Source organism: Vidua chalybeata, chromosome 9 (assembly GCF_026979565.1).
Source record: "Vidua chalybeata isolate OUT-0048 chromosome 9, bVidCha1 merged haplotype, whole genome shotgun sequence".
Lineage (NCBI taxonomy): Eukaryota > Metazoa > Chordata > Aves > Passeriformes > Viduidae > Vidua > Vidua chalybeata.
This window is the reverse complement of record NC_071538.1, coordinates 27,049,246-27,065,894: the sequence shown is the minus strand read 5'-3', so window position 1 is coordinate 27,065,894 and position 16,649 is coordinate 27,049,246. Positions and strand designations below refer to the sequence as shown.

At 38.8% G+C, this 16,649-nt stretch overlaps 1 protein-coding gene across 2 annotated transcripts in view; it reads right to left on the bottom strand.

Annotated features, from left to right (window-relative positions):
- DENND1B (DENN domain containing 1B) overlaps positions 1 to 16,649 on the bottom strand; it is a 153,943-nt gene that overhangs the window by 86,614 nt on the left and 50,680 nt on the right. For both annotated transcript variants that reach the window (XM_053950416.1, XM_053950417.1), the window contains exons 4-5: positions 10,772 to 10,821; positions 2,643 to 2,762 (exon numbers count right to left, since the gene is read on the bottom strand). In XM_053950416.1, the coding sequence (XP_053806391.1) occupies positions 2,643 to 2,762; positions 10,772 to 10,821 (170 nt within the window). The remainder of the gene's footprint in view (positions 1 to 2,642; positions 2,763 to 10,771; positions 10,822 to 16,649) is intronic.

Here is a 16,649-nt window from a genome sequence, read left to right as displayed (position 1 = left end):
ATAGACCAAAGTCCCATAAACCACAAGACTTTAATCTTACATGCAGCTTTGAGTTGCTAGTGCAAAACTTGAGGACAAGCAGCCTTTACTTCAGCATTCAATTAAGAATCCCATTCAGCAGTTGAAATTCTATCTCTTTAGAAGCCCTGGCATAGGTTAGCACATGGCTTGGTACTATGCACAAAGGACACGGACAAGGGAAAAGCTGGGTCCTGTTCCCCACTCATCAGCCTACCCAAATTTCTACACTATCTGCTTCCAACCACTTTGACTGGCTTGTTCCTGATCGTCTTTAGAGATTTTTAGTTACATTTCAGTTATTTATGACAAATTGAACTAAGTTTTCTGTATTTAACTATCTCTAATTGTCTTTGTCAAAGCCTCAGTCAGTAATCTTATTATAGTCCTCTTGTCCAAGGGGATACATCCATGAGCACAGGAGAAGGCAGTTTGACGTGGCATTTCTGTACATCTGCACCCGTGTGTTTATATACAAGTCTGTGGCTGTTGTGCACTCACCTGTGATGAACAAGTGGTGTGAATTGCCCATACATCAGCCATCATGTGTATACATGTGATATACATGTGATATAGGGACAAAAGCGAGGTTGAACATGCATACAGACCCTTTATATGACAGCATTCTTTTTTTATTATTATTTGGGTTAATTTAAGAACAATAAGCACATGCAAATGAGAGACAGATAAAATGCCCAGTGAAATCTACTTGGTCACTTCAATGCATCTTGGGATTCAGAGGAGAAACCAGACTGGCTACTAGAACATGAGATGGAAATAGTGATGCATTCCTTCCATCTGAGCTAAACACAACACAACACACAGACACATTCTGGAGATAAGCAGAGTACCCAGCCACGAATACAGTGCTATGAAGCTAGTGCTGTTATGCATTCAGCTGTGCATTGTAAATTTGAAACTGTCACAATAAAAGCAATAAAGGCAATGCTTTGGATACGGTTCAGTGAAAAATTATAGCTTGCCACTTTTCATTTTCGTACTTATTTCTACCAAGTAACAGACCATTGACTAATCTCTAGCTGATGCACGTCCGTGGGGAAATGCTGAAAGAAATACCCAGTTTACACCAGCTGAGAATTTACATCCTTTCCTTTGCAGCACTCCATACAGTACTTAAATGTACTTGAGTGTGCATAACTGATTAAATGTTGTTACAGCCACACAAACAATGCAAAAAATTTTGTTTCTAGCTTGATGAGGGAAGAAAAGATTAACTCAGAGAAAATAGCTAAAAGCATACACATACATTTTCACTCTGGGTTTTAATGAGTTATATAAAAAAAAGGTATCACAGAGAAAACTGTTAAATATTATATTCCAAAAGTCTAAGACTTAAATCCTTCTGAAGTATTACTAGTAGGCATATTTCAAAGATCCCAGAAAGCAAATTAATTTCCAGAATAAAATATTTCCCTTTTGCTACTTTCATTATATGGTAGTATTTTTTTTTCTGCAATATTTAGACCAAACATTTATTTTTAAATTACTTGCCAAAATCATTCAGTATACTGGCTCTCAATATTAGCTTGGCATCTGTTTAGAAGTTCATTAAAATCTTGATGTGCACTTTCCAATAATTTTAAGCACGACTCTACAAGTCTCTATATTGGCTAGTCCTTTTTCCCCTCAGTGTTCATTTACTGATAATCCTTTTATAAGCTGATGTTGGGCTTTCCTCCCTAACTCACATGGCCTTATGACACCCTCCACAACTACCTGATTTCCATGTTGCCCAAAAACCTGACAACCTGCTTTTATCCATATTCTTCCTACCCTACTCTCCAAAATTCTCTCTTTCCCCTTTGCTGCCAATGCATTTGGCTCCTCCTCTCTTGTGTTTGTCCAGATTTTCACTTTAAAAGCAATTTAAATTCAATTTTGTTCTTCCTATTTGCTGCTGAACTGCATATCCCATTTCCTCTATTGGGCATGCTGGCTGCTAGGTTCTTAATTGAAGTTGCAAATTTTGATGAGATCACTCTGACTTTAATTTAATTAAAATGGTTTTAGGACAGCTAAACAATTGAGGGTTTTTGTTACCAAAACAATTATCTTAAGAGAGAAGAAAGAAAAAGCAGAGGGAGAAACAAAGTATTTCTTTGGAGTCATTCTCCCCAACATCAGTATCTCCTCTGCAACAAAACAGCATGCTCTTGTGAATTCTCTAGATCTATTGTTTCTTATACTAGATATAGTCTGGGCAAAGAACTTGGAAGAGACACCCAAAAATCCCCTTTCCAAGGACAGGAATACAGAATAATGCACTTTACTGTTGAATTGACAGAGTGCTTGTCAAAGATCTGATTAGAAAGTAAAAATATCTACGTAACAGTCCAAGCCTCTAAGGCTGCAATGTATTGTTCTCTGCCTTTAAGCAGAGATTTCATGTTATTTAAATAAAATTATTTAGCTTCACAGAAGAATAACATCATATGGGGTTTGGGGGCACTTTTTATGTGAAAGCGATGGGAACGCTGCCATAGAAAAGCAATACACTGAAAGCAAAGTTAAATACATTAGTAGAGAATTTGTAAAAGATAATTTTTTTCTTGTATTTTCCTGTATATTCACTCATTGACTCAATTTTTATTGTACCACCTTACCTTAGAATACAGAGGCAGACCTTGCCTCCTGACGTCAAACGGCAGAATCCAAACCTTTGCTTACTTTCAATGTCAGTGAGCACAAAGGTGAAATGCTGTCCTACTTGGTTTTGGGACACCCTGAAAAAAACAGATACAGACATTAAATCACATAAAACATGAGCATTTAAGTCATTGGTCTCAAGTATTTTCATGCTCAATCCTCACTATAATCCTCAATACAATTCTATTATCTGCTGGTCTTTTCCAGTTCTTACACAATCTTCTACAGCAGAATACCTAAGAACCTGCTAATAATGGTTAACACCTGCCATTTCTGGTTCAATCTTAGATGACCACACTGAAAATTAACTCCTAGAGAAGCTAAAAATCATCACAGACACCAGTCTACCAGTCAGAGAGCACTTTTTTTTTTTTATTTATCCCTTGTAATATGGGGGCAGGGGGGTTGTTGAGGTTTTACTGGTTGGTTTGGGTTTTTTTAAATCTCCATCAAAATAAAATATAGAAAATCTACCCCCTAGGGAAAAAAGAAAGTAGCAGTTGATTAAAGGGCAAGAGAAGCTGCATAGGACACAGGGATTTTTACTGTTTAACATGTGCATGACAAAGGTTTAAAGATTAGAGGCAGTGTCTCCCACTCTTCTCAGTTTAGTTTAGCCCCTCGTGAGCATAAAGTGACTAGGATGAACCAAAAGTCTGTGCTGAGCATACAACATCAGAAGATACACTTAGTCCAATATAATCACCCATAAATAATGGACTTTTTTCCATTAGGAAATTAATCTCAAATCATTAAAACAAGCACTTTCCTCAGCTGCCTTCAACAGCCTGGAACAATCTAGTGCTCTCTTTAAGCACTGTCAGTACTCAGTTGTGCTCAGTCCCTCCCTGCTCAGGCTCTGGGGAGCTGGGATGCTGCGCTGGCACCACAGAGCCATCAATAACCAGGCCCCACTGCTCCCCTGCCACCCCTGCGGTTTGCTCTGCCACATCTCTGCACTTTGCTCCTTCCTGCAGAGAGCAGACTGCCGTGGAATGTGCCCTGTGGTCTGAGCACGCCTGTGCACCCTGGGGCTCCCACAGAAACCTGCAGCAGCCGCGCAGTCGGAGCACTGGAAACGCTCTGAGCAGTGGCCTCGGCTGCCTCTGCTCCCACCCTCTCTCTGCTCGGCCCTGTCCCACTCTGAGCCTTGGAGCTTCCAGCAGCCAGGCCAGGCTTCTCACACCACAAAACCCCTGCCAGGGCTAGGCTGGATGCTCTGTGCACAACCATACTAACCCAAATTGGTCTTAATGTACTGTGTACACCTATGTCAGGCAAAATGTCTGTACAGAGGGCCACTTATTTTAAAATGAGATTTAAATTCTGATATTTTCTATTAAAAATACCCCAGCCAAGTTATGAGTTCAGTGGGAAGCATTTCTGATGCCATCTCACCATCTCCATAGCACAATCTTCCCTTTGCTTCTTTAAGAGAGACAACTCCACGTTTTGACAGTGTAAGAGTGGCCCAGCTTGAAACTGCTTCCCAAAGAGATGAGAGCAGCAAGTCCCAGATTTTTAATATGAGAAACACTCCAAGGCTAAAAACTGAGTTTCCACAAGAACCCAAAAGTTTGCATTTGGTCCCATTTGCTTCAAAAGAACAGCTAACAGAAGCCAGTGACCGACCATCCATCTGGACTACATTTTCTGTTCAGTTTAAAATACTGAATTAATTCTGGGTTTCTAATTTGAGAGCTACACTTAAGATGTGGGGGCAGCAAGGATGCCTGTTTTTCTACTCCTCTTCAGCAGAATTAAAACTGACTATCTGTAAGCCTTACCATGAAAAACAAATGGTAACTGGGGTTTTCAATCGATAGATGACCACAATGTATAAACCAGATTCATAAAACATTCCACAAGTGCTAGCACTACAGTTTTAACACATATATAGCATGTTCCATCATGCAAACAAACACTGGCCAAGTGACTTGGGGTCTGTGCCTCTCTGTTTCACTGCAGCACATTCAGGCTGTTCAGAAATCAAGTTGCCCCTCCAGAAACAGGCAGCAGCTCCTGGCCCTGCTACCTGGACCACAACATTGATGCCTCTCAAGTTTTTCTTAGCATAAAAACCTGCACAGATAAAATGAAATTATCATATACCAGAATTCCCTCAACAAAATGTTATCCAGACTTTTTATTGGAGCACAAGATAAAGTAGCCTAGCTGCAAAACCCTTCTGCAGAATGCTGGTCTAGTTGGCTGTTTGAAGAGAGCATGATGTGCTCACTTGCAAGGGGAGAGCAGGCACAAATCGTTCCCAACCAGTGCTGACATTCTCCTCACTCATTCCTCTGCCTTGCCTTTGACTTACTTTCAACTCTTGCCCTGCATGCTTACTTTTAATGTTAGTTCAATAATAATAAATCACTAATAATGAAGAATGTGTGTAAATACTTATTAACCCTGCAGACTACAATGGACTCTTTCAACATTATTACAGTTCACTATAGAAATAAAAATAGGTTTTAAATTTTTCTATGTGCCTACACAATGCAGAAAAGGCTCTTTAGTACCCATGGAGTAGGTAAAAAGTCATTTTAAAGATTTTTGTTTACACTACAGCCATTGCTTAGGTCTCATTTTAAGGGAGCCTTGAGAGAGTTAATTAAGGCAGGAATTGAATCTCTCCTTTAAACAAAAAACAGCATATCTAATCATTAAATTTATCCTTTGCTCTCCATAAAAACTGCTCTTTTTCCAAATTATTTTGTTTAGGATAGAGCAGATATTTGAAATTATTTTTTCTTCAAATTTTAGAAAGTTTTGAAGAGTTTAAAAAAATTTAAAACCTTATACATGGGAATAGATACTTCTATTCTTTTAAAATTAAGTCTTAATGTTATTGTTACTTATAAAATATCATGTGCATGTCCTTGACCAATATAACTAATATACACAGTTCTGACTGAAGCTTTCGTGGCTGCTACTTAAATACCTGAAAGTTTCACATTTTTACAACTCCCAAACTGATAGGAAAAACCAAACCCCCTAGTCACCAGTCAGTCACCCTAATTTCCCAAATCAAAGAACAGAATAGAAACTGTTTCAAGCAGGAATTTGAAAACCAGATGTTAAGGTGGTGGTACAAGCTGATGGAGAGATTGGGGAGACAGTAACACTAGTTTGGGCATTCTCCTTCAGCTAATTGCTATACCCTAATCTAAGCTTCAGGGACTATTTTCTTCACTTCCAGGCCCATTCCAGGATCCACAAGTCCACAGCTCAGGTTCCCTGTGTGGAGAGCTCCTCTGTTCCAACCAAGGTATCTGATTAGAGCTCTGCCTCCCAGAAAACCCCAACCCTTTAAAATTCAGAAAAAAAAAAAAAAAAAAAAAAAAAAAAAAACAGGAGAAAAACTGCCAAAGATATGAAAATGGACAATGCCACCACCAAGTAAGAAAATTCCCACAAATAAAAAGCACAGTTAGCTTATTAATGGGGTTATGTTTTCAAAACAACAGAAGCATTAAAAGAAACCACAACTACTGAGTAAAGACTCTCACTGGGAGTATTTAAGTTGCAACAGAAGCCTGTCTAGAAGCTCAGGGCCCTGACCATCACACCTGGCCAAGGGTCTATGGGAGCACACGGCGGCTCCCTCCGCATTCCGGGTTTCCTCTCAGACAGGTGCACTTCTGCACACACACTGAATCAAACAACCCCTGTGTGAAACCAGTAGTTACACTCCTCACAGCACACACTTGTACTTACACTTATCTCTCACACACGCATTCACTATTACACAAACATGGGCCATAATACAGTGAGACACAAGATGCAAAGAATTCAGTTGTGTGTAACTGCTGCTACATTTCTGAGTTTGGAAACTCCCTTGCAAACTGACTGCAGTCCCTGAAGGGTACAGGAAATGCTACAGTTTATTTATTTTCACCCATATTACTTGAAATACTTTCTTGGTTATTTACTTTTCATTCCCAACTATTTACTCTGAAGGCAGAATTTTTGTGTAAGGTATCTTATAACTGCCTTTCACAAGATCTGCAAATCCAATGATTTCAAGGCATGGTTTTGCACTTCGCTTGATCATAGCTGTGTTTCTGCACAGACTTGTACCACAAATATCAACAGAAACAGCATTAGCCAGGAACAGGAGAGTGACAGTGATGTCATTCCTGCTATCAATACTCACTCACCCTAACAGATTAGGAGTTAAATAACCTGCACAGTAATTCCCATACTTGAGTGACATTCTGCTGCTAAGGAGAAATCCTGTACAGCAGCAGCACCATTGCTTATCCTCCAAAATCCAGCGCTTCCCAGTGACTGGGTGAGCACCGTGGGGAAATTAATGCGGTACACATCGTTGTCTCCATGCTGATCCTACAGGCAGCTCCCAAAAGAGTATCTAAAAGAGGCTTGTGTGCTTCACGTTCAGCAGGAGAAATGCATCCTGAAAGGGAAAAGACTGAGGAATGAAAGGAGTAAGGGAAGTACTTATGGTGGAGAGAAATGGCAGCGGCTCAAAGCACAGATAAAAATGAGGGGTCAAGCAGTGACGTAGCACAACTTCAGACTGAACCTTAAATGGCTCCAAAAGGAACAAGAGAAGTTGCATCCTCACTAGTCATCACCCAGCTACGTAACTGATGGATGTGGAGATTGGGGTACGGACTCTGCAAAGTTGCACCTCAGCTCTGGGTTGAGAAGGAAAATACAAAAGACTGCTGGAGAAAGAAAAGTGAAGCAAACCATGCACAGAGGATTCAAGCAACAAGAAAGAACAAAATGGTTTTGTCTGAAGCATTAATATTACTTTAGCAAACATTAAAAGGAAGTTAAAATCTCTGTCCTCAAATGTTAAATCCTCCTAGACCATACAAAAAGAAACAAATGGAGTACCAAAGAAAAAGGTCTTCCTTTGTAAATACATACATGCAAACTGCTAGAATATTATACAATTTTGCCATTATTAAATAGAAAATAATTTATTCACAAAAAGAGACATGGGTACTTGAAGCAAATGCCCAAGAACTTCTATGATGAAATTAATTTCTTAATCCCTTTAAAATAAAATGTAAGCCACAACTACAAGTAATGGAATTATGTGTTTGTTTTCAATTAAAAAATATATATAAAGCTCAAAGTTTAAGTAATGGTCAAAGAATTTTTTTACACCATTGTGCCTCTTTTAGTTTGACTTTCAGTTTCAATTTAATGGGAGTTTCCTCTAGAATTTTAATTACCATTCACAGTATGTACTTTTGATAATTAGCGTGAGTAGTGTACAGTTATTTCTAACATCTGCATAAAGTATGCCCGGTGAGATGATGCAAGCACCATCAAACAGTGAGAACTAAATCTGGATCTCTATGACCATTGCAGGATAGTGGATAAATGAAAATCAAATAGATGATCTCATTTCTTTCTTTTTTCACTTCCTTAAGTAATTAATATGGGTGACTTGAAAGAAAATGGGTGACAGTGATCTTACTACTGGTACTTTAACTTTCCTTTCTGCATAATTTGAAGAACATAGATTTCCTTCTTTATTTAGTCTTATTTAGCTAGATAACAGAATTAACATTCCATTATCTGTAACTCTGCTGTGTAGTAGAAATCCAGAAGCAATCTATAGAATATTCACATCTTTTGTTTTAAGTCTCTTGGTATCTTTTAGGTATCAGAATCAGTGGAAGTTACTACTTTTGTACTAGTAATTTCTAGCTCTTAATAGGCTCAGACATTGCTTGAAGTATTTTATATACATAAATATAAATAAAATACATATATGTCTATAAATATACATGTATTACAGGTTGAGAAGCTATGCTCTCTGCAGCACAATACACTCAATGAATGAAACAGCTATTTTCTATTTCAGTTCAAATGTTTCTGTACAGAAATTGGCATTGAAACTGCCTGTTAAATACTTAGTAGTATTAGATGTAGCATCTATCTTAGGAGTATTAGGTGTACCATCTATCATGATCCTATATACAAGAGGAAACATATATATATGTATATATATTCATCAGACAAGGGAAAGCACGTTTATGGCTAGACAAATACTAAAATGATTGTAATATCTTAAATCTCCAGTGGAAAAAAGGAACTTCAGCAGTGTTTTTCTCAATCCTTTTCTTTATCACTCCAAATGTCAAAAAAAAAATCATTAAACTGAGAAACCAGAAGACAACTAGTTTAGTTTAAAACAATTGGTAAGGTGTGTCCACAATATAGAAAATGCTTGTGCTGAGTAGAAAAAAAACACATCATGCAGCCAGTAAGTTGTCCACACAAACTCCAGTGACAGTCCCCACTTTCCTGAATGAGCTTCCAGCATATCTGTGCTTTGCTCCACAACAGATCTGCCCCCCCAGCCATGCTGCTACACTCCCATGATGCTGCCTTGCCTTTGGTTCCCCCTGCAATCGCTCAGAACTCGGCTCCAGCTCCGCAGGCAGCTGCCAGTGCGGCACCCGTTCCAAAGCCACCACGGCACTGCCTGAGCAGCCTGCAGGCCAGACTGAGCAGCCTCATTCCTCCCCGCAGAACCCCAGCTTCCAGGAACCCCCACTCCTGGCCAGCTGACAGGTTTTATGGAATTTGTAGAAATTTTGCACTTTGAGAACACTGCTTTATAGTCAAGCATGAGGCCAACAGTCAAAAAGTGTCTCTGGGGAGAGGGCACAGAGATGTTAATAAACAAACAACAAACTTTCTTTCACTTCTTCCTTTTTGTCCCTTTTTCTTTGCTTTTTACCCCTACAGATAATCAGCTAAAATACCTACTTAGCTATGCTAGAAATTCAAGTATTCCCACAGTTTATTAAGTTCATTCTCTTCATATAAGCAGCTAAGTGCCTTCTGAATGAAATAGTTAAGACAACTTATTTGAAAATAATTATTCACTGCCACTAAATTATCTTCTTGCCACTGGATGGCAGCAACAGAACCTCACCTTTTTCTGGTATCCTTATATTTTATTTCCATTTTTCATCTTCATTACCAATTTTAAACAGAATTCTGTACATATCTTAAGCACATTAAAGACTTTAATGCTTTAAAGCCAACCACTGACAACCATATTAGTTAAGTCATTAAAACAGCTTAAAGGACAGTGAGCTTAACCAGTTCAAAACCCACATAACTTAATTAAATTCAGCTATAAAAGACTAAATAACCCTAGTTTACTTCAGGGGAGTTGTGTTTATAATGATCTTTATTTTGCCAGTGCATTTTGCTGCAAAGACACTCTCCTCTCTCCACACACCAGCTTTTCCTCCACTGACAGCAGCTTCTTGCATCTGATAGATGCTTCTCATCTCCAACTCACCATCTACAACTGATGCCCATGTTGTTCTGAAATTGGCTCAGCCTGCACATTACCTGGGTGTATCTTTCATTAATTATGCAAATCAAGCTTTTAATTCAATCTTTGCCAATTCAGACAATACGGGTTTCCCAAACTGAGTGAGTTCAATCTATTAAATAAATTGCCGTTAATCAAGTTGACAAGCCCAAATAAATATTTTCATTAATAAAAACATTTTATATGAACAATGTAAATGACTGGCAGCATTATATGGAAGCCAGACTATAACTGATACCAGAAAGGTAAGGACTAATTAATTATAAATAATGGTCTGGATTCTTCTCTGAGAAAAATCAATTGCATATTCAGCTACTTCCATGTAATTAAAGTCTTAATTTCTTTGAACTCAAACAACACATTTTCTGTACTGCTCAGTGAGTTTTTATATCCTGGTGCACTGTAACATTTTTAATGAAGCTCGCTGCTTAAAGGAAACTGTGTTATATCCTTATACTAACACAGATGGTGCTCACAATTACAGTGTACAAAACTGGGAGCTGGAATGTAGCTCTACCTGTACAGAGATATTCTTAAAATTCTGTAAGGATTACATTTTGCTGTGATAGTTTCCTACTAGTGACTTCATACTTACTTGAACAAAGGGTACGTTTTCTCATCTGCAGGTGCAAGTTTAGGGAATACATTACATTTGCCTTTTCTTTAAATCCTTGCTTGTAATTATGCTAAAAATAATTTTCTATTAAATATTTTTAAATAAATGATAACTGTAGCACATACCTTTCAACGTCAAAAGGAAAGCAGAACTTTGGAACGCTGTTCAGCACTTCCTGAAAACACAAGCAAAAGAAATGAAGTTAGGGGTTTTTTGAAAAGGCTTTTGCAAGGTTTGCTTTCAAAAAAATGGCCAAAAATACTCATAACAAATAATAAGTTCAAGGAATATATGATTACAAAAAATACAGCACACGTTCCTGGACTGAAATAATTGATTATTAAAAAGGAATTAGGTTTGTGCTTTGGCAGATTGCAAAGACAATGCCATAGAAGCCCCAGGAGGGAAAGGCCTGGCCTGAAGGGTATTAACACCCTTCACATCCCCGCTGGGATTCCCTTCAACAAGGCCATATGGATTTTACAAGAAGCACCACACCATATGGGTAAGCCACGTCTGCTGCTACTTGTACCACAGACTAGCCACAGGGACTTCTGACAGATCCTGGCTCAAAAATACAAATGTTGTTTCAATTAAAATGCAGGCAGAGAAAAGGGAATGAAGTTGGCAGCAGAATGAATTACAGAGAGGTATAACAACTCTATACATGTTCCATAGTCAAATGCTGAAAGTGATGGAAATCACCTACTGGTCCAAAGCTGAAATTTATATGATTAACCCTTTGGGTCTCACAAGCAAGCTTTGCTATCAATAAAGGAAAGGGCTGGGGGGGAGTAAAATCCACCAGATCTACATTCATACCACAGTATGAAAGGATAATGTCTCTCTTTCGTGCAGAATTTTATTTAAGAAGCTGTTTAGTGGCAAATAAAATGTGTTAATTAAAATATAAAAATGCTCTCAAACTAGTCAACGTTTTTCTTAAAAAAAAAAAAAAAACAAAACAGTGAATTACCAGATGATTTAGCAGCAAATATTAAACAACAACTTTACAAGATCCTAGAAAATAGGTTTTATTTCCTTGCTTCCAACTGGGAAAACAAACCCCCTGTGAAATGCTTCAGCAGGAAGAGACAGTTGACATCCATGCAGTTGGTCAAAGCTGCAGAATTCCTTTTTTGTAGCAGCCAACAGACCTGTATTTCTTTATAAAAAAGCTGGCCTCCAGGGTTTATTTTCAGAAAAGAGCACATTGATTACAAATTTCCAGGGCTGCACATGAGGGTCTAAGAAGCTGATTTAAGGTGTTAGCACTGCAGCCTGAACACCCTGTTTACTGCATGTTGGACAGTCAACTCCCATTAGGGGAAATTGTGTGTTTGAATTCCTACACACTACAATGATTACTTACTTCAAACATTCACCAGACCCAGTGGATAGTGTAAAATATAAAGAGCCCACACATGTTAATCAGCAAGAGAGGAACAGTTCAGGAAAAAGACACCTGTGACCTCAACATGCATACGTTAGCTGCAACATTTTAAGGTATATGATGTGCCTCAGTAAATCTTCATGTGATACTAAATCAGGAAGTCAATGTTTTTAGAATTTCCAAGTTATACAAAAGATTTCAAGAAATCTTTAGAACTTTTACTTGGTTAGCACAGTGTATTAAAGCCACATATGTGTTTTGGGAAAGGTTATTAACTCCATCAAAAAACAACAGCAGTACATAGAATACTGTTCAAAAGGAACTGCTCAACCACCATCCTACCTGCTCTGAGTACCCACTGCCAAAGAGTGAGAAGCAAAATATAAACAGGGCAGGTAAGCATTTGATTTCTGCAGTCAGGAACAAGCACACACAATACCAGTAGTAACAATAATATACTCTAACAAAAGAGAGCAAGCGGAACAGGCTAATCAAAACTTCTAACTCAGAAATTTCCTAAACATTTCCAAATAGTCTCTCACTTCAGGCTCATAAGACTTGTTTTTCCTGCTCCAAATAAATAGTATTTTATTCTTTTTCTAAATCTGTGCCTATTCTCACACTATAGGAAGTAATTTTTCTCCTCACTAACAAGGATTTTAATTGCTGCCTGGTGAGCTTAGCACCGACTCAGAATTGGGTATGGAAATGTATTCATTTATGTTCCCCATTGTATTCTCTCAGAATAAATTATCACGAGAGGCAAAGAAAACAAAAACAAAAAAACCAAAGGTATTAGCTCAATATTTTGACTAAACAACCTGAAAATTACGGGTGTGTTTTGCAGCGCTGCCCGGGCCCAGCGACAGGCCAGGGCTCCCCCGGTGCCGGCCGGCCCTCCCCAGGCAGCCACGCGCGCACAACTTCTGCGGAGCCTCCGCTCGCTTCCCAACTGGCAGGAGCATCCCTCGGGGGACAAGCCTTTAAACCTCTGCACTCTTTAAAATTCAACCAGCCAGCAGGTCTATAGACTGGTGTATAAACAGTATAGACACACACACACACAAAAAAAAAAAAAAAATCCTCTCTCAGTTTATGTCAGTGACAAAGAAGCTCAGCAGTTGACTGCTTCTCCCCTGACAGTGTAAGCCGGGTTTACACAGATCAATAGATGGAAGTCCTACCTAGCTTCCAGGGCTCCATTTTCTCCCTTAATTACAGGTGCTATTCAGATTTTTAAAAGAGAAGAAAACAAGATGCCCCCAAGATGCTTCTAGATGAATTTAAAATGCAAATGATATTAAATAGACATTCACATTTGTGTACATATTTGTGTACAATTACAGCTGGTACTTGCAGCAAACTCTCTATTGGATAAAACCAGAGCTCTGTCTCCTAACGGGTCATCATTTTCAAGGCTCCCTAACCAACTAGGACTTCCTCCTGAGTTGGTATTTACACTCTCAAAAAAAGAATAACATTATTTGTTGTCTTTTATATTCACAGCTTGATAAAATTAGGTATTTATTTCTGAAGGGAAAAGGTTGTACAGGTCTTCAGACAGCAAAATAGTTCAATTCACATGTCCCAAGATTATTTCCTCTTCTGGCTCTTCACAGTATTAGTGCTTTCAGAAATGGTCCTTGTGTCATGAACAAGGTATATACAGCGGGAAGATGATAATGATGTAAAAGAAAAAAAAACCCACACAAGTAAAGGATTATCTATTTGCTTTTAAACACTGACTAAACATCTACAGGTGCATACAAAATTGTGTTTAATTGCTGAATTAAAGGATAACTATCTCATTCCTCATGCAAACTCAAAGAGAAAGAAGAAAATCATATAATATCATGTGAACAGTGACATGCTGCTTCTCTTGAAAAAAGCTTAAACAAAGACAGAAATGGTATTTATAAAGATGTTTCCCTTATACCTACAGCACAGCAGCAGAACCCTGCACTCTCACAGGCTCATGGTGCAATGGTTTACTAATTCACTCTCATTAGTTGCACTATCCAACTCCAGCCTGGCCTGGTCATGCTCACTGGCTCTACAATGGGAGGATATTACAGAAGCCTGAAAGGTAAGAATTATTTAGTGTTCCTTGCTCGTTTTGGTACCCGCTCAGCTAATTCCGTGTATCACCATTTTCTAAAGCAATGTAAACAGTGGTAGAAAATGCTTCTGAATTCATACATGCCAGCTTTGGGGGAAAAAAGGTCCTGATAACTTCATAGTCGGGAAAGAAACACTGTCAGTAATTAACTGACCAGTTAAGGCAGTTTCACCTTCGGATATTTCAGATTTTCCTCTAGGTCTAAAGACAAATTATGAAGAATTCCCTGACACTGTTTTACATAAAAATTAATGCCTATTAGCAATTGCTAATTGACTTGTTAGTCATATCCACGGGGCAGTCCCACAAAAGTCCTGTGGGCCTCTCACCATTTCATTTGCAGTGTGACACCACAGGATGGGTGTAACACAACTGTGTGACGTGGGACTCTCAGTGAGTGTGGGTGGCAAAACACAGAGCTGTAGATGTGCCCTCTAAGCTCCACCTGCTGCAACACTTCTATTCACAGAAGATAGATAAGAAAATTTGTGCAATCACAGCTCCCTAAAAATAGACCTGGTCTTTCCAGCTAACAATTTTCAGACTAACTTGCAGATAGTGCTGTGGTTTTTGACAGCTCTTTCTATGTCAATACAGCTGCCACATAACACTTCAAACATCCCTGACAAACATGCAAAGAGGAAGGAGATTCTGGACGACGTAGCCGAAGTTGTCACTAATGGATTCAAGCAAGATTAAAATTCCACTAAACTGAGCTACGTGTACATTCCTACAACCACAGATTGTTTTGACCCACAGAACAAATTCCATTCCACTGCTGAGAACTGTTTTTGATCCTCATTTAGTTGGCTAACATGTAAAACCACAACTGGAAAGGCCCTACAGCCTAATGACTGACATTCAGAGGAACTGGGTTGCTCATAACACTTAAGGACAGAGCCCTTTAGAATACTTGCTCTCTAAAAGGTGTTTGCACCTCTCAAAATCTTATTCAGAGAAACATTCATTGTCTAAAATGATAAAGGAGCTGAATACCTGCAAAGGAGGATGAGATCACTTACAGAATTTCAGCTAGATATAATTTCTCTTGTTCCTGCTTCCTGTCTCCTCCACCTGGCCACCATTCAGTTACATGCCTCAGGAAAAGAAGCCAGACAGGCAGCTGAAGATTTTTAGTATCTTCATCTGGTGACTTTGTGCTCTACACAGCAACAAGGGTACAGGTAAGGGCACAGACAGATGAGGCAGCAGGACAGGAATACTTTAGACAACAAGGTAATGGGATGAGCTAGAGATCTTAGAGAAGCAAAATCACATCAACAAGTAACTCTCGTAGAGGTGGCAGTGGAGGCCCGAAGGTCAGCTGTACCTGTGACTGAACTTGGAGCTGATTGCTGCAGCATCACTTAGAACCAACAGCATGTTAAATACACACAAAAGGAATGATAAAAGCCTTAAGGATGGGAAGAGTGAAGGACCAGAGTGTGGTGTACTCCAGCTGGAGATATGCTACAGGATGCTCTTGCCCTGTAGAGCAGGCTAAGGCTGCTGTCCCAGGCAGCACACTTTTTACTGCTCTCACAGCAGCTTTCAAAGGCACTTTAGCTAATCCTACATGATTAATCTCATTGTCCTACAAGACTGAGGCATAAGACTTTCTAAACTACCACAGAGCAAGTTTTAAAATTCAGAAATTTTACTAAATGATAAATTCTTGGAGTCTCTATTTGTCTATTTGCTCCTGCATCTCATCACATAAGCAGACAAAAATAGAGAGTTGTGTCCAGCACAGCATAGAGGGAATCAATTAAAATAACAAGCTCAATTCCAAATAGCAGAATAAAACCAACATGAGGCTCAGCACAGGTTAATTTTCCTGCTTAAACAAAAAACCCTTCAAATTTCCTGGAACTCATAATAAAAACATAAAAATTGACAATGGTCTTCTTTCCAAAGAAAGTTCCCCTTAGAATAAGTTTAGATTCAAATGTTACCATCTACCTCTACTACTGGCAAGGCAAACAAAAACAAGAAAAATGTTACTTCACCACACATCTCTAGCATGCATGTAATATTAGTATTCCATGTAGCAAAAAATAGTTTTTCCACAGTTCCCTGGCTCATGTCAGGGAGATCATCATTCCCTAAGCAGTATCAGAGAGTTGGAAAATACTGGAAATATGTCCTTCCATCTCCACTCTTGAGATTACTATGTGAGCAATATTTAACTTTTAAGGTGGTAGATTATTTACTACCTTTAAGAAAATTAATTGCATTTTGTAGGAAAAAAAAAAAAAGGAAAAAAAGGCACCAGTGTATGGCACACAATCTGGGAGCTCAACAGAGAAGTTCTCTTAACTAGAGTTACAGAAGACATCATTCTCTAAATCCAAATATGTAAGTCTCTGAAGGTCAGGTTAAAATCCCCGAGTCATCCACCACAGCTAAGGGGGCAGCAATATTTGTTTCACTCAAGACCTCTTCAGATCCCCCCTTGCTTACAACAGCAGTTAAGATGCAACTCTGGCAG